The sequence below is a fragment of the Mobula hypostoma genome, chromosome 6 (assembly GCF_963921235.1).
Source record: "Mobula hypostoma chromosome 6, sMobHyp1.1, whole genome shotgun sequence".
NCBI classification, from domain to species: domain Eukaryota; kingdom Metazoa; phylum Chordata; class Chondrichthyes; order Myliobatiformes; family Myliobatidae; genus Mobula; species Mobula hypostoma.
Window position 1 is genome coordinate 27,224,555 of NC_086102.1, and position 24,891 is coordinate 27,249,445.

The 24,891-nt window shown below is 42.0% G+C and overlaps 1 protein-coding gene across 1 annotated transcript in view; it reads right to left on the minus strand.

Annotated features, from left to right (window-relative positions):
* The window catches only part of gart (phosphoribosylglycinamide formyltransferase), a 61,318-nt gene extending 40,226 nt beyond the window's left edge, over positions 1 to 21,092 (minus strand). Inside the window, exons 1-7 of the mRNA XM_063050451.1 lie at positions 20,751 to 21,092; positions 13,816 to 13,964; positions 11,765 to 11,860; positions 7,651 to 7,825; positions 5,126 to 5,237; positions 3,023 to 3,091; positions 224 to 349 (exon numbers count right to left, since the gene is read on the minus strand). Of these exons, the coding sequence (XP_062906521.1) occupies positions 224 to 349; positions 3,023 to 3,091; positions 5,126 to 5,237; positions 7,651 to 7,825; positions 11,765 to 11,860; positions 13,816 to 13,960 (723 nt within the window). The 5' untranslated portion in view covers positions 13,961 to 13,964; positions 20,751 to 21,092. The remainder of the gene's footprint in view (positions 1 to 223; positions 350 to 3,022; positions 3,092 to 5,125; positions 5,238 to 7,650; positions 7,826 to 11,764; positions 11,861 to 13,815; positions 13,965 to 20,750) is intronic.
* Between the last annotated feature and the right edge of the window lie 3,799 nt (positions 21,093 to 24,891).

Below are 24,891 nucleotides of genomic sequence, written 5' to 3' on the forward strand. Positions count from 1 at the left end.
TCAGGATTTTTTCTATATTTATTTTTCATGTATCACATTGTACTACTGTCATAAAGTTAACAAATTTCATGATATATGCCAGTGATATTAAACCCGATTCCGGTTCTGATATGAGCCCTGGTAGCACATGACAGAAAACACAATTTCAGAAGGGCAATCAAATTGTCAAATCTGTGGTAAGTTAATAAAGAGCAATTTAAAAAGAAAATACTAATACAATTACCTGTGGAACAGGACAATAGGCTCCCATCCCACCAGTGTTGGGTCCCTGGTCTCCATTTAATAAACGCTTGTGATCTTGACTTGGCGGCATGCAGGCAATTGTAACACCGTCACTGAAGCAAAGGCACTGCACAACATCATCAGAATTACCTTAAGAATGAAGCTATTTTCAAAAAAAAAAAACTGCTTCACAAAATCCAAGTTAATTGATAGGATTATGAAAGAAAACAGCCAACAGGAATGCATAGAGAAACTTTGGAAAAAATTCGATGATACTTCAGTATGTTTCTCAGCACTATAGAGCGTAGGAGTCAGGATTAACTGTGAACACGAGGAAATCTGCAGATGCTGGAATTTCAAGCAACACACATAAAAGTTGCTGGGGAACGCAGCAGGCCAGGCAGCATCTCTAGGAAGAGGTACTGACGAAGGGTCTCGGCCCGAAACGTCGACTGTACCTCTTCCTAGAGATGCTGCCTGGCCTGCTGCGTTCACCAGCAACTTTTATGAGGATTAGCTGTGAAACCTGTTTTATCTATTATCATACTTAAGCATGTAGGTATGCAGGTTAAATTGAAATCAAAACCAGAACCCTGGAAGAACTTAGTGGGTCAAGCAGCAGCAGTGAAGGCAGAAGGTGCAAAACCCTGTACCAGGACTGACAGAGCACAGGAAAGATTGTCAGTAGATAGCAGGATGCAAGGGAGTGGAGAGAGGCTGGTAGGTGACAGGTGAAGCCAGGTGGGGAGGGGATAAAAATCCAGGTGGATAAAGGGGGATGAACGAAGGGAGAGGAAAACTACTTGTGTAATTGAGTGTACGAGGGAGGAGAACTCGGGGTGGGGTTGGAAATACAATATTCACATCAGAGGACAAGCCTCCCCAGTGAAATATGAAATGCTTCTTTTCCCCAGTTTTCCATTGTACTGGAGAAGGCCGAGGACAGATAGGTCAGAGTGGGAGGAGGAAGTTAGGTCGGAAAAGCTCAAGATGGCCGCTGCTGACAGACTGCAGATACTTCACAACATGATCGCCTGGTCTACACTTGGTTTCACCAGTGCAGTGGCCCCATGGTGAGCACCGAACGGAGTGGACCAGGTATTCCATATATATCGCTATAGAGGGGCAAACCACCCAACCCCCACCCCACTTACTGTTGTTTCTTAACAGTCTTTCATCTCCCCTCTTAGTCTTGTTGCAGGGCCTCACCCAAAATGTCAACCTACACCTTCTGCCCCCACAGGTGCTGCTTGACCCTCAGTTCTTCCAGCATTCTTTGTTCTAGGTTCCAGCAACTGCACTTCCTTTTGTTGTGGTGACCACGAGGTTGAAATAGCAGAAAATACTTTCTAAATAGAATAGAGTTAAAAGGAAACTACTGAAAGATTCATCTTAAAAGGGTGTGGAGAGGATGTTTCCAATAGTGGGGAAGCCTAGAACCAGAGGCCACAGCCTCTGAATAGAAGTTCCTTTAGAACAGAGATGAGGAAGCAAAACAGATCCAGATTATCAGCTCCACAGATCTCATTTGTTGCTGACAAATTTAAATAACTTCACAGTAATTGCTAGTTAGCTAAAAGTCCTTCAGCCAGAGGGGTGGGGAATCTGTGCAATTCATTGCCACTGACAGCAATGGAGGCCAAGTCATTGGGTATATTTAAAGCGGAGGTTGACAGGTTCAATTAGCAAGGGCACAAAGATTACTGGGAGAAGATAGGAGAATGTGGCTGAGATGGAAAATAAATCAGCCACGATCGAATTGCAGAGCAAACTTAGTTGGCCTAATTCTGCTCTTATTAAAAGCACCTGGAACGATTTTCTTGAAGTTTCTTTTTTCTGCTCATTCTATACAAATATTGGAAGTTGCCTTTAGGATATAAAGGTTCAAGTGGCATTAACCACCTCATGCCAAGTGGCCTCAAAGTAAAGTAATGCACCTCTGCTCTGGGCCTCTCCATACTGATCTCCTGTAGGTAAGCAAATTATTGTCTACACGGTCCCTGGCATAATTTTGTTCTGTCTAGCACCACAGATTTGTTGGACTCCTTCTCATCCTAACATATGTTTGGGCTGAGTTTTCAAAATGTGCACTGGCCAATGACACAAGAACTTTCACAGTGTGATTTCTAATCCAATGTTAATTAATGATAGGAATGCAATAAAATAATGAAATTCATCAAAAATGCTGAAAATAATTTGCTTATGAAGACTCAGATAAATCTAATAGGCAACTATACAGTATTTAAAGTAAAAATATCAAGGGGTTCATATTATGTAATTTTGTATTACATCATTTTATTTGTCTTTTTTGCACTTTGGTTGTTTGTCAGTCTCTGCTTGTGTGCAGTTTTTCATTGATTCTATTGTATTTCCTTGTTCTACAGTGAAAGTTTGAAAGAAAATGTATCTCAGTGAAGCATATGGTGGCATAATGTACTTCGATAATAAATTTACTTTGAACTTTTATACTCATTGCAAGGACAGATTCAGAAGTGGTAGTTACATGTTGAACACAGGAAGCAAAACAGATCCAGATTATCAGTGCCACAGATCTCATATGTTACTGGCAAATTTAAGTAATTTCACACCAATCGCTAATCAGCTAAGAACCTTTTCACATTCTCAAGTAGATGATCATCAATCCAGTTCCAAAATACATAAACCAAATACAGCCAGCAGTGAGGCAGGTGCTACTGGTTAAGCTCCATTTTGGGCAGACAACTGGATTAAATTTAGCAGCAAAAAGATAAAAACGATTTCGAAAACTTGACAGATGAGGAAAGAGGAACACTTTACTCACCGACACTTCTTCACCCTCAAGCAGCTCTTCCACGACCACAGTTTCACCAGCAGAACCAAATGCCTTTTCCTTTCGAAGATGATAAACGTCAGTTAAATCTAGCAAGACTGGAGCAGCCCATTGGTGGAAAAATGCTAATATAATAATACTGATATGCTACACTTTCCACAAGTTTAGAACTGTAACCAGAATATTTGTCAAAAAAAGAGGTGAAGGAAAAAAGATTGTCATGGTCCCAATCCCTTATCTCCACACTTCCTGGGCACATTGCCAAATATATCAGTTGAAAGCACGGTGTATAGTCTTCACTGTGGGTGCAACAGGTACTCCCAAACTATCTGAATACGTTTTTGTGGTTCATCTGCATTATCACAGAATTACAATATGTCAATCTCCCACATTTTACAGCTCAGCTTTACTCCAGTGAAATACACCGATTCTGTATTAAGTAACATGCAGTTCCACTGAAGGATTCAATCACAAAACATAATACCTAGCACACGATACAGGAGCGACTACATTCATACGACTGAACAGCATCATCTCGTTCATTTACTACAATTCATAAGAAATTAAAACTTATGACAGCTATGGGGACTGCTTAGTGCTTTGCATCCATTCTATTAAAACAGTCAATAAGATTTTTTCCTACTTTTCAGCCCCCAGAAAAATATTCTGGGAGCAATGAGCCAATATCAAAAGTTCATCCAGGTAATGCCTTGAATTCTTCTCACTCCACAAGCTGTCTCTAGTATCCAGCTTCACAATTCTTTGGTTAAAAGAATTTTTCTTCAACTCCCCTCAAGTACAGAAAGTATTTGACTTAAAACTACATAATTTCATTGACAACTTTACAAAAAAAAACTAAATTAACGTATGAGGGGTGTTTGATGGCTCTGGGGCTGTACTCACTGGAGTTTAGAAGTGTGAGGGGGGAATCTTATTGTAACCAATCAAATACTGTAAGGATTAGATGGACTGAATGTGGAGAGGATGTTTCCTATAGTGGGCAAGTCTAGGACCAGAGGGCACAGCCTCAGAATAGAAGGATGCCCCTCTCAAACAGAGATGAGGAAGAATTTCTTCAGCCAGAGGGTGATGAATCTGTGGAATTCATTGCCACAAGTGGATGTGAAAGACAAGTCATTTGAATATATTTAAAGTGGAGCTTGTGTAACACCCTGGGGAAAGTTTCACTGCTAATGTAATGGTTTCTCTGTAGCAGCAGTGTTTGGGTTATGACTAGCGATAACAGGGGCTTTGGAATGTGCGACGTCCAATGAGGGGAGTGTTTTTCTTTCTTGTGTGCAAGAGAGCGGGCTTTTGTTCGGTGGAAGATGGAGAGAGGAGATGCCAGAACGGAGAGGTCGTAGACTGCAGGACTGAGTGGATGTGGAATGGGGTCGGGAGTTGACAACGCCCGGGGGAAATCAATGGAGAACGAATGGACGGCAAAATCGTTTGCTCCATCGTGTGCATTAGACTGTTTCATTAAAATGGGCCCTTTTCTTTTTGTTTTCTTTATTAACCCTCCAGTCAAATTAAGAACTATAAAGCTAAATCATCTAATTGCATATGGTGTACTGTTTGTTATTTTGTGATACTGATTTGTAACAGGGGAAACATCACACTGCAACCACACAAATGAGATTTTACAAGTTTGGTGGGCCGGAGTGGGTCTTCCCCTAGACTAACGCCACCAACCGAACCTGAGAGTTACACTTGATAGATTCTTGATTAGTAAGGGAGTCAAAAGTTATGGGGAGAAGGCAGGGGAATGGGTTAAGAGATAATATATCAGCCATGATGGAATGGTGGAGCAGACTTGATAGGCTGAATGGCCTAATTCTGCCCCGATGTCTATTGGTCTTCCAAATGAACTTTCCAAAGTGCAATCAAAGTATTACAAACAAAATTAAATACTGCACTTGCAGATCATGTTTCCACCTCACTTACAGTAAATAAGAACTGGAGCAGACATTTGGGACTGACCATGTGTTGAGCATGAAGTATGCAAAGAGAAGGCTACAAACAGAATGTATTCAGCATTGTTTCTTCCACTCTCTGAAAGACACACATACAGAAAGGTAAAGCCTACCATACCTGCATAATATCCTGGACTGCTTTGCAAGCCTCTTCCTTGTTAGCTGCAACAATAACACCCTTCCCAGCTGCCAAACCACTGGCTTTTACTACTAGGGCAGGGAATTCAGCACTGAAAGAAAAGCAAAAGTCATTCCATTGAAAGACATGGGGTAAAGTTTCTTATTTTCTGGTCCATTTACAATATTGACTGTTTAACTAGTATATATTATTAAGCTTGAGAGATTCCAATGATGTCATGGTAAAGCAAGCAGGCGTTACAACCAGATCTAGGCGCAAGTGGGCAGCCAACACAGCTGTGGAGCAGGCAGTGTGTTCTCTGAAGATGTGAGATATCATCAGCAACCCCTGCGTCGGAAGGCAAGGCCTCGGCTCAGTTCACTTTCAGCAGTGGGGAAACGCAAGCATAAGGAACAGGCGAGACATGGATCCATGAGGAAGAGAAGTGGATTTCAAAGGCAGTGGAACAAGGGTCCCAGGGTGCCTGGACAAAATGGGATCTGCCTAAGTGCAAGATCTCATGGGCACAGTTATGGAGACTGGAGCCCTTCCGTATTTCCTTCCTCTTGCGATCCATGTATGACACCCTTCCTTCACCATTACATCTGTACACATGGGGGATGAGAGAGGACCGGAACTGTAAGCTCTGTGGTCAAAAGGGGACACTGGCTCATATACTATCTGGGTGTAAAACAGCTCTAACTCATGGACGGTATAGGTGGTGCCATGATAAGGTGCTTCTGGCTCTTGCTGACACTCTAGAGCGCGAGAGATACAAGCAGAGGACAGCTGGTACAGATTTGAGGAAGGCCATCACCTTCATCAAAGAGGGAGCCAGGCCTTTCGTAACCAAACAACCGAAGCCCAATCTGCTACTAACGGCCAGGTCAATATGGGAAGAAGGCTGCAGTTCCCGGATGTGCTGCACACAACCCTACGCCCGGACGTTGTACTGTGGTCAACTGAAGACAGGAAAATAATTCTGGTTGAGCTGACTGTGCCGTGGGAGGAGGGATGGGAAGAGACCCACGAGAGAAAGGCCTTGAAGTACCAGCCCTTCGTGCAGGAGTGTAAAGACAAGGGATGGCAGGCATGGTTGTTCCCTGTGGAGATCGGCTGCATAGGTTTCCCAGCCAAATCAGCATGCTGGTTGTTGTCAGCTCTGGGCCTGGATGAAAGGAGCAAAAAACAAGCAGCTCATAGGATGGGGGAAGAGGCAGAAAGAGCCCCTTGTTGGATTTGGAGTAGGTGAGAGGAGGGAAGCCGGAAGCCAGGAGCAGATAGGCAGTGATTTGGCCACCACTGCTGGCCCACCAACTGGAGAGTGTTGTGGTTAAGGGTCGAAACACTCTGTGAAGATTGGGAACCACCTGATGACATCTGCTCCTGGCTGAAGGCTACGGTTACCTAAAAAGGTATCTGGAGAATGCACCCCAACAGGTGTATGTAACAAGTATGAAATTGATACGTTACGCATTACAAGCAATATGGAAAAATTGTGAGCTAAAAACATCATCCACTATGACTCAGAAGAATGCTATGCATATCATACATGGACAGGATAACCAACGAAGAAGTTCCACAGAGAACGAAAACAAAACGTACATTTACTTAAAAAAAATCAGAAAACAGCAATCAAAATTCTTTGGACACATCATGCGAAGAGAGGCATTAGAACATTTAGTTACAACTGGAAAGCTGGAAGGAAAAAGAGGCAGAGGCAGGCAGAGAATGAAAATGATAGATGGAATAACATCATGGTTAGAAACAGGGGAGGCAACAACTACAATTCGGAGGGTCAGGGACTGTGATGGATGGAGAGACATGATCGCCCACGCCGAATGGCAAGGCACCTGAATAATAATAACTATGACTTTTGTAAAAATTGGTTTCATAGCAGAGGAATGGAAATTCAATGTTAAACAATTACAATTTGTTTTCAAACATTGACAAAAACCTTGAGACAAATAGTGAGATGTAGACCCACCCTGTTAATTGAAACACTAGGAATTTGACCTAGTTGGTATCTGATGTGTGATTGCTATCTTGTATGTACGAGGATTAGACCTCAAGCCATGGTGTCGCCCGTTTACAGCCGCCAGGAGAGAGGCATTGGAGCCGGTGCACTCCACCCAGGGCGGTGTGGTGCGTCGTCCAGGCTGGAGTCGGTGCTGCCCACCAGTGTTTGCTCAGCAGAAGATAAGCTGCACTCTGATCAACCGTAGATTTCTACGGCACCCATGGCTCGGGTCTGGACCGCTTTTCCTTGCGTGGCTGTGTCTTAGTGATATCTTTACGTGCTTGTATGTGCTGTGTGACTGTTTGCACTGTGTTTTGCACCTTGACCCCAGTGTAATGTTGTCTCGTTTGCCTATATTCATGTCTGGTTGAATAACAATTAAACTTGAATTAAATTGATGGCCTGGATGTTCTGACTGGCAGTCTCAGCCACAAGTCATATTAAAATAAGCACTGCAGCAAAACCTTATTAATGTGCCCACCACTTGGTTAGTGGCTCCTCTTACCGCTGAATAAAGCTACACGCTTCCCCAGCGTCTGTAAATGCCTTCCATCGAGCACTGGGGATATCATGCCGATCCATAAAGTCTTTTGCGAAATGCTTGCTGGCTTCCAGTTGTGTTGCCTTTGCTGAAGGGCCAAAACATCTCACTCCAGCAGCCATCAAGTCATCAACAATTCCTGAAGAACACATGACAGGAAAGAAGAAACGTCTCTTAAGCAACAGGCTCTGAAAGGTTTCCAAACAGGCTTTTAAAAACATTACTCTTCAATTTGAAGTGATACACGAGGATAGGTTGAGCAAGCTAAGGTTTTGCTCTTTGGAGCAAGGGAAGATGAGAGGTGACTTTATAGAGGTGTGTAAAATAAAAGGTACCGGTAGAGTGGACAGACAGCGCTATTTCCTCCCCCCCCCCCCCGCAAGAGTGGAAATAGCAAATACAAGGGTGCATATTTTTAAGGTGATTGGAGGAAAGTATGGGGGGGGGAGGGGAATGTCAGAATGGGGAAACAGAAGAATGTTGGGTGTGTAGAATGTGCTACCCGGGTAGAGGCAGATATATTCAGGACTCTGACTGAGACTCTTAGGCACATGAATGAAAGAGAAGTGGAGGGTTATGTGGGAAGGAAGGGTGGGTCAGATTGATCCTAGAGTAGGCTGAAAGGTCGGTACAACTCTGTGGGCTGAATAGCCTGTACTGTGTTGTACTGGTCTATGTTCTAAGTATACTGGAGGCTGGTAGGATAGGGGTGGAGTGCTTGAAGGAACTTATGCAACATTCTTTTCCTCTTCACACTCGTCAAGTGAACATCTGTGGCTCAGCCAGTTTTAAATGCCCTTCCCCAATCTTCCTGTTATTCTGTCACATTTTATGTAGACTAAACAAGCTCGTTTCATTTTGATCCCTATAAAAAGGACATTTCTGAGCCAGATCACCTTCACAAATTCCAATCTTATTTAATAACTTAACTTTAAATCCCCTAGCTACCATTGTGGATTTGAAGTCACGTCTTTAAAGCAACAATCCAGTCCTCTTGATATAAATCCAGAAACTTTATGCTACTGTGCCCCATCTACACAAGAGCTCTTTCTGAGCTGGTAACTGTTGGAGAACGATTGGTTGGCTGAGTTTTTATTATTCTCCATTCTCAGATTGCTGGACAAAAGGGTTGATAGATGTTTGCCTGCTAAACCAGTTCACGCAAGCCAATCCTGCCAACCCAGCTGAGGTCAACATTTCAGCTGGTTGAGCCTGGATAAACCCACACAAGTGGTTTATTATTGCTAAAACAGAAGGGAAAATCCTGCCACCTGGTGGCCAATACTGTTACATGCAGTTTTTAAATCTGTAATTTCGGGTTCTCTCTAAAGGCTGATTTATACTTCTGCGTCAACCTGACGGCCTAAGTACAGCATCGCCACGAACCCTACACAGAGTCTACGCAGATCCCTATGCCGTAGCCTGACGCGCACCTCTCCCAAAATGTAACTACGCGTCGCGGCAACGCAGCAGAACGCAACAACTGTGATTGGTCCGCTTGGTAGCATCGCATGTCATCCTACGCTGCAATAGCTTCCCATTGGGCGACTGAAGGGCAGGGAAGGAACTCTGGCTGCAATGCTTTCCATAAAGCATCACAGACCTCCGAAATTATGGAGGACACATTTTACTTTCACGAAAAAAGACGCTCGCTTTAAACTTGTTTACCCCGAGAAAGACTACCATGACCATGAAGCCTTGCACGGGCAGGTGTGTGCGCATGCATGACGTGTGCAAATTGCAGAATGACGCAGACACACCAACGCACAAGTATAAATGCTCACAACGCGCATAGGCCACTTGTGTAGGTTACAGCGTCGAGTTAACGCAGAAGCTTAATACAGAAACTCTGAGCACAAGACACAGCAAGAAATGATTGTAAACATTGCAGGCAGGGCGCAATGTCTCAGGGATGGTTTGAAAGCACATTCACTATCCTGAGATTTAGTCTGTAAGTTTGCATATAGCTAAACAAGATCAAAATTAAACTTTCCTCAAGAGATTATTTTAATGACACATAGAAAAATTAATACCTCACAACTTCATCCCAACATGCCTCCTATCCACACAGCTCTGGTTTTAGTGGAAGTGTGAATGAGTCCGGTATTGAACCAGTGAACTTTTGTGCATCAGAGTCAACACACACAAACAAAATGCTGGAGGAACTCAGCAGGCCAGGCAGGACCCATGAAAAAGAGTAAACAATTAACATTGCAGGCTGAGACCCTTTATCAGGACTTGATAAGGGGTTCAGCCCAAAACATCGACTGTGTATACTTTTTCCATAGATGCAGCCTGACCTGCTGAGTTCCTCCAGCTTTGTGTGTGCTGCTTTGGATTTCCAGCATCTGCAGATTTTCTCATGTTTGTGCATCACAGTTAAAATGGCTTCAAAGTTTAACCTTGAGTGAGCTTTCCAGTCCTAAGGGTAACGAGGACAACTTCCTCAAAAAGATGCTGTGAAAATGTAGCAAATCTGTTGGACCAAGAGGAGCTGAAGCATTTCCCCCACCAATGACGCTATATTCGCAACACCCCCACTCCCCCCAAACTCTCCCCCCCACCCCAGTTGACATCAACTCTTCCCCTGGGGTCTGACTGTCCCAGAAGATCAGAAACCACCCATTGCCCCAGCCAACCCCACCACCTGGACATATACAAGGCAAATTTGGGGACAAGTACTGAAGAATAACCCAAACAGCACATCCCGCACATCACACACATCCAAAAGTGCTAATGCTTATGTTTTACTTCAACAAACAAGTTCCAGGAGAGAAAGAATAAATAGAGGATTATAAAGAAAAATAAATCTCACAAAGCAAATATATACAGTTGGTTCCAAGATCAATCTCTACCAGTTTTGCCCAGTGCAGTGCCTTGTAAGTTTTTAAATAACTCAAGGCCCCTTCAAATGGTGTTACTGCGACTGTCCTTGAAAATGGTTCAAATGGATGACATTACTTTTAGAGTTTATTTTAATTTGACAGAAGCACCATAGGTTATGGAATAATGTAAACACAAGTAAGTCACTAAAAAAGCTTTAAGAAAGTATTTTTAATCCTAATAAACAGATTGCATTACAAATAGGACTAGAATAAAATCAATGCCAAGCAAAACCAAACATGGGCATTTCCATAAGAAATAAGCACTATTTTATTTTGGGATACACCATGGTAACAGACCCATACAGTCCAATTATACCCATGTGACCATGTCTTTGAAGAGTGGAAGGAGCACCTGGAGGAAACCCACACAGCCATGGGGAGGACGTACAAACTCCTTGCAGACAGCAGTGGGAATTGAACTCAGGTCACTGGTGCTTAAAGCATCACACTAACTGCTACACCACCATGGTGCCCTATGCAAGTATTATTTATATTTTACCATTCTGTGATACCTGTAGTACAGTAGTTACCACAATTTCAACTTAAAATCAGAATAGAGCTGCAAGTCTTTAGCAAACTAATCAGGAAAAGTATTGAACACCAATTGAACCAATCTATGCAGGTAACAACACCGTAGCATAATGACATTGTTCAAACTGCACAACTGACCAGCTTTTGCTGACGGCAACACACCTAACAATCAATGGTGTGCTTCACAGTCTGTGTGCACAAAGGCACACACTGTAATACAGTCGGGCAGTCAGACATCACTTCAGCCCTCAAAATCCCATTGAAGCTTTTAGAAAGTATGAAGCTACTGAATGATGCAGTTCCCTAAAAGAAAAATAAGGAATCTACAAATGACACAAATAATCATTTTACAACAAGAAAAACTAGAAATCATTTTGAGGGTTAAGAGAAAAATAATATTCAGCATTTACCTGGAAAATAATGAACAGATTGAAAGATATTTATAAACGTACAAACAGAAAACATCCTATTGACCTAAACCATTAAAGAGATTCCAACTAGACCTTTGCATTTATTAAGTTATTAAGTTGCATTAATCTTATTCATTACTGGTCAAAACCTTCAAAGAGTGAACACTGCTGTTCAGCTGACAATGCACTAAAATAGAGCCACTTCAGAGCAGTGCCACTCCTGTAGCCCAGTGTCAGAGACCTTGTGTTTACCTGCAGCAAGGGGAGCCTCCGGACCAACCACCACCAGGCCAATGTTGTGGTCTTTGCAGTATTGGGCAAGAATTGCATGATTGCTGACAGAAACAGCTGCAATGGGGAAAAAAAAACAAGACTGTTTGCACAATGCATATGGAAAGATAACTTTTAAGAGAAATCCTTTACAAGATGATTCTTTGAATTTACAGGTTACCAAAGTAAAACTATACATCATTGTATTAACTTCATGCACAAGCCTCCAGCTTCAATTTCAAAGAAATTGATATCAAAGGTAAAGTTCCTTATACCAAATGTACCATGGGTAGCCGCAAACTTCATATTTTTGTTTCTTATGGTGTTGACTAATATTCAAAACTCATTGTGACAATCCAACCATTTGGCAACTTTAATATAATGCAACTTGTTAAATTTTAACACTGAGAAAAGTATTATATCACTAGTTCTGTTTAGCCATATAATTCAGAATAATTTGCAATATTACCACAGATTTATGAAATGACCTTTGCCTCAAAGCAAGAGACAGACATATTTAAGTAGGTCACTTGCTTTCCTCTGTCAGCTTTGATTATCAATATCAGAAAGGTTATCTACAGACAACAGAGATAACTGAGGTCATTTACAACTAATGCACAGATGAGAGGAGGTTTATTGAACAAAGGCAATGGAACGATAAGTGTTTTGCAATGGTTAAATAAATCCATAGATTAGATGGTACTCCCAAACTATGAACAGATTAGACACATTAAATATACTAGAAATTAAAAAAGGAAATACACAAAATAATCAGATCTTCCCCTTTCCACCATTGCGGATTTTAATTTGTTTTGTTTAAATTTTCAATTATTTATACTTGTACTTTGGATAAATAAAATTATCTGATATTATCCCAAGGGGTTCAAGGATAGACCTACATAGCTTGGAGTATTTAAACTGTTTTTGAAGTAAGACCAAGATTTCAGCATGCCATTGGGTAGAAGGTATTCATATTAAATACACCCACACATGGCGAAGAGCTCTGGATTGTAAAGGCAACATCAAATACTGGATCACTCAAAACTGCCACCATCTGTACCCCCATACAAAATGAATGGTTAACCAAACAGGTTTCAAAATCAAGTCGTTTCATCAGACATCAGACTTATATAACAGATTTTGCAGCATAATTTCAGAAAATTCTAAAGAATAACACAATTTCCAATCTTCACTCCATCAAAAGTTCCTCTTTGCTAAACCAGACTGTTATGAATTAATTATACATTACCCATCTTTAAAACTTTTATTACATTAATTTTAACAACTAAATACATATACCCAAACTGCACAGGATAATATTAAATTACCTGCTTACATATCTATTAACATAAGGACAGTTGTGTTTTTTTTTGGTTTGTAGGGATGGTTTTGGGAACAGCGTGGGAAGTTAGGGATAAGGTTAGAGTTTAGGGACAGGGATAAAGAGGATTTAGATGTCGGGGTAGAAAATGAAGAGTCCCGGAAGGATTTCAGAGTCCAAGTCGAAGCACTCCGCAGACAAATGTCAGAGATCCAGGAAGCCGTGTCACAGTCACTGAGGTCCCTCAGGTCAGAAACTGGTCCCAGATTGGGAGTCCATATCCAAGTCGGAGATCTGTGCAAGTCCAGAAGTCAAAGCCCGAAGGACAAACCTGTGATCAGTGAGTCCTGGGGTGCAGTCTGAAGACAGAGGCCCAATGTCTGCAAATCTGAAAATCCAGGGACAAGGACCGGAGGTGGGTCTGCCTTGGGTTGGCAGCAGGTCTAGGTGTGTGAATGGGAGGGATGGGAAAGGGACTTGTTTTGTTGTTGTTGCTTCTGTCATTCTATGGAACACTGTGGGCCTGCTACGTGAGGCGACACTTGTAGCCTGCCCTTAGCACATCCATGGATGTGCTGATTTTTAATGCAAGCGACAGAGTTCAGCATATTTTGATGTCCATGTGATGTACAGATTGGAATCGGAAGGTAAAGAATAAGATGCAGCAATTTCAAACGAACAGGAAAAGGAACAGAATCAAGGAAGCTCTCACCTGAATTTGAGATTTTGCCATTGTCCACTGTCCCCGCATTCCCTGGAGCAACCAAAACCTGCAGGACGTGAGGCGACTGGGCCAGTTTCCATGCCAATGCGTGCTCACGACCTCCACTGCCGATCACAAGCACCCGTTCTGCCATCGCCCTAAAGGTTAACACGGTTCTGTTACTGTAGCATTAACACTCCCTGAGCTCACAAGAATTAGCACAGCACACTCCCAGCCACTGATCCACAGCTCCTGTTCTGCCATCGCCCTAAAGGTTAACACGGTTCTGTTTATTACAGTAGGTTTGCACCTCTTTAGCTCACAACAGTACAGCAACATGGCTTTCGTTGTGCTCCCAGGAAATTTGCTGCTTGAGAGCAGTGCATCAGTTTGCAGCTCAATACAGAAATATGAAATCACAGAAATAGGCATCATGTTTTCTACACAATTTGGGCCTTTTAAATTCTATCATAATCAATTTAATTGACAAATAAAAAAATCAAGTGTGAAAGAGATCATTACAACAGCAAAAATTACTGCATTCATGGTTAGAGTGAAGGTAGGGAGAACGTTTCCTATAGTGGGTGAGTTTAGGACTATAGGGCATCGCCGAAAAAGAGAAGGACCTCGCTTTAGAACAGAGATGACTAGGAATATTTTTCTGATGGTGAGTCTATGGACTTCATTGCCACAGGTTGCTGTGAAGGTCAAGTCATTGAGTATATTTAAGGAGGAGGTTGATAGGTTCTCAATTAGCAATGGGTGTCAAAGGTTACAGGGAGAAGGCAGGAGCATGGGGTTGAGAGGTATAATAAATCATTCATGGTGGAATGGTGGAGCAGATTCAATCGGCCAGATGGCCTAATTCTGCTCCTGTGCCTCATGGATAACACCGTAAGACTTGAGTCTCATCCCACCTCTGCAAAAACAAACATGATTAAATATAGCCACATTTCAATGTAGCAGCCCATGAAATCAAAATATTGGATCTCAACGTTATAGCAAGAGTGGCACCAATTATAAATGGATCTTACTTACTAAAGCTCACTGTCAAACCTGACCTTTTAAAGTAGCTCGTGAGATAAAGCAACACATTGCAAAAATCAAAGTTTAAAAGAAAGGAATGATGCACTTAACATCTGCTGATACTTTGAAAGTAAACCGTTTCAATCAAACAAACTTCAAAAATATATTTCAAAATTTATTATGTACAGATTGGATAGTTCTAGCCACTAACTATTGGATCACTGTGATATGGGAAGTCACAGACAACAGGGAACTCAGATATGTAATATGCTTCACGAGGGGAGAACTGCACAGACTGACCTCATGATCTACTCGTGCTTTCCAACCACTCAAATAATAGGCTCTTATTAACAAAATAGGCTCAGCCTCAGATTCTGTATATGGCCCAAGAATTTAATAAAGAAATTACAGATATATTAATTGTAAGACAAGTTTGGACAAGAAGACTATTTAGGCTGCCTTAATTCTCGCACCTTGAAGATCTTCCATGACTGTATCTTTATGTTTCCAGAGCATTTCCCTAGCCTCTAGCATTCCCATTTCTTGTTAGGAATCCTGACACTTCAGCAGAAAGAGTGTACCTTGACTCTCTCACCGTGAAACACGCCTTTTAGACCTATCTGTAAAATGGTTTCACACACATCTAATTAAAACTCAACTTCACTCGCCCAATCACTGAACTGTTACCACAATCAATGGTCTCATTTTCAAAGACTTTTCATCTCTTGTTCTCAATATTTATTGCCTATTTATTTATTATTGTTATTACTTTTTTTCTTTCTTTTTGTATTTGGTTGTCTCCCCTGTTGGTGCAGTCTTTCAATGATTCTATTATGATTATTGGATTTATTGAGTATGCCCACAGGAAAATGAATCGCAGGGTTGTATACAGTAATACAGACATCCCACCAGCAAAAACTCATTTCAGGCACCATCAATTTTCAGAAGACCTCCGGAACTTCCGAGAGAGGTGGGATGTCTGCAATAGAGTAGCTCCTTAGCAGCTAGCCAACTAGTTTAAATAACAAGCAACATACATCAAAGTTGCTGGTGAACGCAGCAGGCCAAGCAGCATCTATAGGAAGAGGCGCAGTCGACGTTTCAGGCCGAGACCCTTCGTCAGGACTAACTGAAGGAAGAGTGAGTAAGGGATTTGAAAGCTGGAGGGGGAGGGGGAGATGCAAAATGATAGGAGAAGACAGGAGGGGGAGGGATGGAGCTGAGAGCTGGACAGGTGATAGGCAGAAGGGGATACGAGAGGATCATGGGACAGGAGGTCCGGGAAGAAAGACGGGGGGGGGGGGGTGACCCAGAGGATGGGCAAGAGGTATATTCAGAGGGACAGAGGGAGAAAAAGGAGAGTGAGAGAAAGAATGTGTGCATTAAAAAGAGTAACAGATGGGGTACGAGGGGGAGGTGGGGCCTAGCGGAAGTTAGAGAAGTCAATGTTCATGCCATCAGGTTGGAGGCTACCCAGACGGAATATAAGGTGTTGTTCCTCCAACCTGAGTGTGGCTTCATCTTTACAGTAGAGGAGGCCGTGGATAGACATGTCAGAATGGGCCGTGGATAGACATGTCAGAATGGAAACATTATGCACACATTCTTTCTCTCACTCTCCTTTTTCTCCCTCTGTCCCTCTGAATATACCTCTTGCCCATCCTCTGGGTCACCCCACCCCTTGTCTTTCTTCCCGGACCTCCTGTCCCATGATCCTCTCGTATCCCCTTTTGCCTATCACCTGTCCAGCTCTCGGCTCTATCCCTCCCCCTCCTGTCTTCTCCTATCATTTTGCATCTCCCCCTCCCGCTTTCAAATCCCTTACTCACTCTTCCTTCAGTTAGTCCTGACGAAGAGTCTCGGCCTGAAACGTCGACTGCGCCTCTTCCTATAGATGCTGCTTGGCCTGCTGCGTTCACCAGCAACTTTGATGTATGTTGCTTGAATTTCCAGCATCTGCAGAATTCCTGTTGTTTTAGTTTAAATAACATTAGCTATGCTAATGAACGAATGACACCTGTTAAACTCACCTCAACGTGTCTTTTACAGTCTTAACCCACCATGGGCAATGGAAAAGTCACTGCTGCAAACAGTGTAGCGAGCAACACTGTCATTATTTTTGACCCTATTAGGCAGGGGTACACTTTAGTATAGTCTGGGGTAACGTATGTTTTATATTTTCTTTTTTTGGAACACTCTACCATGGCGCGCGCGCGCTCTCTCTCTCGCACTTTCTCTTGCGCGCTCTCTCTCTCAAAAAAATCGATTTCTAGGATATTGTATATAATTTGTGAGCATCAGGGAGCCACTATCAATATGCAGGAGACTCCCGGAACTTCTGGGAGAGGTGGGATATCGAGGTAATATATATGGACTTTAATAATAAATTTACTTTGAACTTTGCATCACATCTTTACTGTTTGATATGGTAATCACTTTTACCTTTTGATTATGAAGACATTATGACATTATGGAGACATTTTTAGTGAGGAGAAAGAAAAATCAGTTGCTTGACATCATGGAGATCTACAGGAACAAGCATGGAATGGAAAGTGACATTTTGACAGCTGCAGAGCATTGAAGAGTTACTACCTCTTTACCATGAATGTCTTGGTGGCAGTTCTACTACACGTGCCTTACAGGTGGTAGCGAGAGGACAGTGACTTATGGCAACCAAGACATCAGAGAAAAATAGACGTGGAGGAGACGAAATGTAATCTCTAGAGACCAGATCCCAAGGGTCAATGCTGCTATCTCCAGCCCTATGGGAGCAAAGCCACCAGAAGTCAAGGTTGTCCAAGTCATAGCTGGCAGAGATCAATGGAGCTCTAGTCAACTATTCTATTTTCAGCAGGGGCAAATTCCCAATCCACTCTCTAAACTTCCCATTCCTTGTCTCGCTATCATGTAGGAGCACGTTTGCAACATAACACAGACCTTGACAATAGTCAAGGGCACAGAATGAAGTTTTGCACCAGCCCCAACGAGAAAGAGCAACGATAGGAATTCAGTGACCACCCTTGCACCTCAGCTACAAAATTTTGCTCCCGCCAGAAGGAAAATTCAAATTAAAACAGTGGACTGTCTGAGTGTTGCTCAAGAAAAAAAACACTGCACAATCTCATTGAAGAAGATCAACATGTACTTCCTATCTACTGCATGAGACTACCTGGTGTGTCAGTGCAGTCCATCATTTATCCCATATTTGCAATTAGGCCTCAAGTGTACTAGAAAGTCAAAGCCTTTTGATAACCAACTACCTTTGGAAGGAAAGGCCTCCGTTAGGAGCAACTGTCAACTGAATGCCTGAGATACAAGATGGTCTCAAGTCCTGCACTGAATACCTCTGATATATCTATCCTATACTAATGTTAACATGCCTACAGCAATCGCACATTGATTAAGTCATAATCTCAAATCCCTGTTAAGCACAACCTGTGAAGGAAAGAGATATTCCAATGGGCGATTTTCTGTATTATGACCACATTGTAGCCACCTCCTTGAACCCACGATAATAGTTTATTAAAATCACAAGTCAGAATGTCATTACCAATCTGTATAAATCAGCAGGTACAATGGTGTGCTGGTTAGGTTGCTAAACTAGTAGCCAAGAGATTTTAGTGATCGATACCTGGATAGTTGTTTGAGTCTCGCTATGGAACATGGGGTATTTAAATTCAAATCATGAAATAAATCTGGAACTAAAGCTCATCCAGCAATAGTAAACAGGATTGTCATGATTTAAAAAAAGTCCCATGTGATTCACTAACATCCTTCAGAGAATTAAATCTCTCATCCTCACTCACCCAGCCTAAACGTAGCGGAAGATCGTCCAAATGTAGTCCAAATTTAACTCATACTTAGCTCAGAGGCATTAGAGATGGAGTTTAAAAGCCAGCAACATGCTTTCCACGAATGCATATATAAAAGGAAAATTTAAAGGCAAGACCAGCTTAAGCATTTATAGTATATATAGTTTCAGTGAATCTTTACTGAATACTTTGCAAGTTAGTGTGTTTGGCCTACTTAGTCTGAGCTGGGCAGATAACACAGCCACAGTGTTTGCCTGTAGGCAGGTAAGGGTGTAGATTGGGGGGGGGGGTATCAGCTCGATTTCTCTGTGTTTCCCACTTCATACCTACTGGTTATAAGTGCAAAGTTACTGTCAAGAGTGCCAGAAGCCTATTCTTTTTCCGCACTGCCAGCCCTCGCTCAGACCTGTACACTCGATGGACCTGTAACATTACGTGATTGCCATCACTGATGAAACCAGTACCAAATTTTCAGTCTATACCTGGCTAGCCTTCAACTAACAATGAAGCTTCACCTTCAAACCAGGTCAAGATCTGAAAATTGACCAGAGTTTTCAGAATTTTTAGCCAACAGTAAGTACCATTACTATATTCCTTAAATGATCCCTTCAATCCCACTCCAAAACTCTCATCTGTGGATGAGTTTTATTTCCCACATTTACCTTCTGAATTACTCATTTTAATTCTTGCAATCTGTCATGCTAAGATTATCTAGAGAAATACATTATTTGTAAATTTTAAAGTATAAAATATTAATTACTTGCATTTACGTAACAACTTGTATAGCAAAATATTCAAAATCACTTTACTGGAACATTAGTAAAAATACAATGTGATATTGGACAAATGTTTAATTAGGAAGATAATTTTAATGGGCAAAAACAGTTTACATAGTGACTTTCACAACTTAGGGCCTAGGTAGTTAGACTCAGCCACCAGTGTAGGAATGAGGGAAATCGGAGAAGCATTGGAACTGAAAACTGGAGGAATGGAATGGGGCTAGATGTATTTAGAGAGCTAGAAATGGGAGGTCAAAGAAGGGCACACTCATATGAAACTTATATTAATATATTTTGGGAGCATATGTAAAATGTGATTTTATGCATTTATCATAAATAAAGATGCCAGAATATTTGATTTCACTCAGGGTAAAGTTGCTTTGTCTATCCTAGTGAGAATGAGAACCACTGTGGAATTTTTGGGTAACATATGTTGAATACATTTTGAGAATATCAGCATAAATTTTTTTTATGGAAACCGTAGTTGTGCATTTTTGCAAATTGAATTTTATTTCAAAAAAAACAATAGATCTTTATAATACCATTTTTTTTTAAAAGTTACGAGATAAACTCTACCCCTGGTCTTGCTCACAGCAAGACAATAGGTAGCCTTGGTTTAAATAAAAACAGAAAAGGCTGGAAACACACAACAGGCCAGGTAGTAACTGTGGAAAGAGTTAACACTCAAAGTGCCTGATTCTTCCTTCTTTTAGAAGCATTAAGAACTCCGTTTCTCCATTTACAAATACTGCTGACCCGTCCAGTTTTTCCCAGCATTTTCTTGTTTTGGTTCAGAAGTTCAGCATCTGCATTTTTCCCCATTTTCAATCACTAGTCACCCGAGTGAAATAAAATATCGATTCCTTTTCAAAGACAACCTGGGGGGGGGGCTCTTTTTTTCCCGTCTGAGGTGAATTTCATATCTTAATTGCCGAATTTTGTTTTACGACCACTTTGAACATTTTTACTCGCATCATAGTGAGCAGAAACGCCAAACAAAAAATAAGCAGAATCAAATTTCACATTCCATATCACTAAAGTTGAAAACGTTTTAAGTCATCACAATCTCCTTGATAATTCTCATTTCTGGTAACAATTACTGAATCCACGCTGCAACATTCCCATTGCTTTCACTACTAGAAAATAATCCAGACGAGGCCACTGTTATATTACTATTTGAAAAAAAAGTCAGGTGATAACTATTAACTAAATGCAGCACATGGTAGTTCTCTCACACACTATACTATCGCTTACAATTCAAATCGATGAACGATGAGGGAAAAAATGCATTAAAACAATTTAAAGTAATAGAAGTCTGTAACCTCACCTACAGATCTCTGAAACCCAGCCACAAACACGTGCTGCAGCAGGAACCCGGACGAATAAAGGCACCTCTTCACGTTCAAATGGCGCTGCAGGGCTTTGCTGGAGAGGGCGGCCAAGTTACCCAAAGTGTCTGACGCTGCAGCCAATCACAAATACTTGAATCTAAAAGTCTGCACAGTACTGTTCTGTGTAGGCAGCAGTAACTCGACTGAGTGGTAGGAGATCTTGGGGTTAAGTGAAATAACTAAAAGGGGGCAGAGTTTTCAGCCATTGATATTTAAAATATAAATTTGACTTTTTTTGATAAACAAGTTGTGAATGGAAGTAGTTGCTATTTTTATTTGTTTAGCGAACAAAGGACGGAGCTCAGGCCCAGCTAGAATCACCGATTTGTTCTGGATATATTAAAGGGCCTTGTTGATCCTAAAATCAGGGCCTTGAGTTTCGGGTCTCCATTTCGCCTTTCCGTTCTCTGTTCAAGCTCTCACCACTCCTAATAACAGGTTGTTCATCGCCAAACTTAACGGATTCACTATTGGTGACTTAAATTGCCAAGGTTTTAGCATTCCCTCCCTAAATATCTCTCCTGACGAAGGGTTTCGGCCCGAAAGGTCGACCGATTACGGTGTGTGTGTGTGTGTGTGTGTATTATATATATACACATCTCTCTCCCCTCTCTCCTCTTTATTAACACACACGAAATGCTTGAGGAACTCATCAAGTCACTTCATCAGAAACTGATGTAAACACAAAATACTCTGCAGATGCTGGGAGGTGTCCTGACGAAGGATGCTGCCTGACCTGCTGAGTTCCTCCAGCATGTTGTGAGTGTTGATCAGAACCTGATGAATGGCCAGGGGCCGAAACATCAACTTTTTATGTCTGAGTTCCCACAGAAATGTGTGTCTCTCTTCCTCTACTTTCATAATGTTGCTTAAACTCTTTGGTCATTTCCCCATTATTGATGTTAATTCTGCTATGAATGTGTAAGGTATGTTTGAAGTTGTTGAAATGTTATTGTTGGATCATAATTAAAGACCCCACTGACCCCAGGCTTTCTCTCCTTTTCTTCTCCCATCAAGCAGAAGATACAACAGACTGAAAGCTAATAGCACAAGGTTTAAGGACATTCTAACCCACTCTTTCAGAGTCTTGCACGGACCTCTTCTATGATAAAATGGACCCTTGTCCTTACAATCGATCTTGTTAATATCTTCCACTTTATTGTTAAGCTTCACTGAAGCTTTTACACTTTACTCTGCATTGTTATTGTTTTACCTTATTCTACTTCAATACACCTTGTGATTATTTGATCTGTATAAGGAGTATGCAAGACAGGTTTTTCACTGTATTTGGTACATATGACAATAATAAACCAATGCCACCGACCATTACCAACAAAAGAAAGTCTAACCACGATCAACACTCACAAAATGCTGGAGGAACTCAAAAGTTCAAGTAAAATGTATTATCAGATTACGTGCATGTCGCTGCGTACAAGCCTGAGATCCTTTTTTTTCTTCTGCGGACATACTTAGCAAATCTATAGAACAATAACTAAACAGGATCAATAAACAACAATCTGTGTAAATGCAAATATAAATAAATAACGAGAGCATGAAGCAACAAGATAAAGAGTCCTTGAAGTGATCCCAACGCTTGTGGGAACACCAGAGATAGAATGAGTGTAATTTTCCCTTTTTGTTGAAGAGCCTGATGGTTGAGGGGTAGTCACTCTTCTTGAACCTGGTAGTGCAAGTCCTGGGGCACCTGTACCTTCTACCTGATGGCAGCAATGAGAAAAGAGCATGGGCTGAGTAGTGAGAATCCTTGATGGATGCTGCTTTTCTATGGCAATGTTTCATGTCAGTGTGCTCAGTGGTTGGGAGGGCTTTACCGATGTACTGGGCTGAAACCACTACTTTTTGTGGGATTTTCCTCTTAATAGCATTGCTGTTCCCATACCAGGCTGTAATGCAGCCAGTCAGTACATTTTCCACCACGTGCCTATAGAAGTTTGCCAAGGTTTTTGATGACATGCAGAATCTCCGCAGGCTCCTGAAGAAATAAAGGTGCTGTCATGCTTTCTTTGCAAGTACATTTATATGATGGGTCCAGGATAGGTCCTCTGAGATAGTGACACCTAGGAATTTGAAGTTACTGACCATCTCCACCTCTGATCCTCCAATGACTACTGGCTCCTGAACCTCTGGTTTCCCTCTCCTGAAGTCTGCATCAGTTCCTTAGTCTTATTGACATTGAGTGAAAGGTTGTTGTTATTACACCATTCAGCCAGGTTTTCAATCTCCCTCCTGTATGCTGATTCATCACCACCTTTGTTGTGGCCCACAACAGTGGTGTCATCAGCAAATTTGTATATAGTGTTGGAGCTGTATTTAGCCACGCAGTCATGGGTGTAAAGCGAGTAGAGCAGGGGGCTAAGCACACACCCTGTGGTGGTCCTGTACTGATGGAGATTGTGGAGGAGATGGTTTTGCCAATCAGAACAGACTGGGGTCTGCAAGTGAGGAACTCCAGGATCCAATTGAGGCCCAGGTCTTGGAGTTTGCTGATTAGTTTTGTGGGGATGATGGTATTAAATGCTGAACTGTAATCAATAAAGAACATCCTGTTGTTTGCTGTCCAGATGTTCCAGGGTTGTGTGAAGAGCCAATGAGATGGCATCTGCGGTGGACCTGTTGCTGTGAACTCAGCAGGTCAGACAGCATCTATGGAAATGAATAAACAGTCGACATTACAGGCCGATCTGCTTCTTCAAGACTGTAAAGGAAGGGAGAAGATGCCAGAATAAAAAAAAGGTGGGGGAGAGGAAATGGGGCTAGCTGGAAGGTGAAATGTTACTATTTCCAATCCTATGCCTTCAACCAGAATAAGGATTGTTGGCTGGTACTCTATGGTGGCAATGCCATAAATTCAGTTGGACCAGCTGCATAAATACTGGTTAAAAGTGTAAGTCAGGTTCTGGTTACCATGTGGTGACTGCCTCTCCCCTTCACAAAGCCTATTGGTTATCGGTTATCCAGTCATCATTAGGACACAGGCCAGAAATACAATGGAATGCAATTGCTTCTTTGAATATTGTTCCATCTTCACTCAAATTTGATGCCATCCAGCACAAAGCAATCTACTTAATTTGCACCCCATTCACTGTCCTAAACTCCATGGCCAGCCACTGGGTGAAATGGTGTAGTATTGATAAAGATCACCACAGCTACTTGTCCAGGCTATTCTGGCAGCATCTTCTAAACCATCATCTCTGCAAGCGAGAAGGTCAAGAGCTTTAACAAATCTCCTGTTGTTCCTCACAAACAAGAGAAAATCTGCAGATGCTGGAAATCCACAGAGAATGCTGGAGGAACTCAGCAGGTCAGGTAGCATCTATAGAAAAGAGTGCAGTTGATGTTTCGGGCCGACACCCTTCATCAGGACTGCCCTTTACAGATGCTGCCTGTCCTGCTGAGTTCCTCCAGCACTTTGTGTGTGTTGTTTGTGTCCTGTTGTTCCACGCTAAGTTACACACCATCCTGCCGTGGAAATGTATCATTGTGGAGTAGCACACAAGATGCTGGAGCCACTCGTTATTCCTTCACTGTCCATAAGACATAGGAACAGAATTCTGCCATTCAGCCCATCGTGTCAGCTCTGCAATTCCATTATGGCTGATCCTGGATCCCACTCAACCCCATACACCTGCCTTCTCGCCATATCCTTTGATGCCCTGACCAATCAGGAAATGACCACCCTCCGCCTCAAATATATGCATGGACTAGGCCTCCGCTGCAGTCTGTGGCAGTATTCTGCAGATTTACTACTCTCTGCCTAAAAAAAAACCTCCTTACCTCTGTTCTAAAGGGCCGCCCCTCAATTTTGAGGCTGTGCCCTCTAGTTCTGGATAGGAAATATCCTTTCCAAATCCACCCTACCTTGTCATTAGGACTAAGTTCTGGAACTCTCAAACCCAAAACCATTTTGGGAGTACCATGACCAAAAGTACTGTAATAAACATCTGCCTTGCCATTGAAATCCAATAGCCTCACTCCAGAAATAAACTCAAAACTTTTGGGGAAAGGAGGCAGCGTGATACGAATTAGACAGCTCTTTCTAAAAGTTAGCATAAGCAT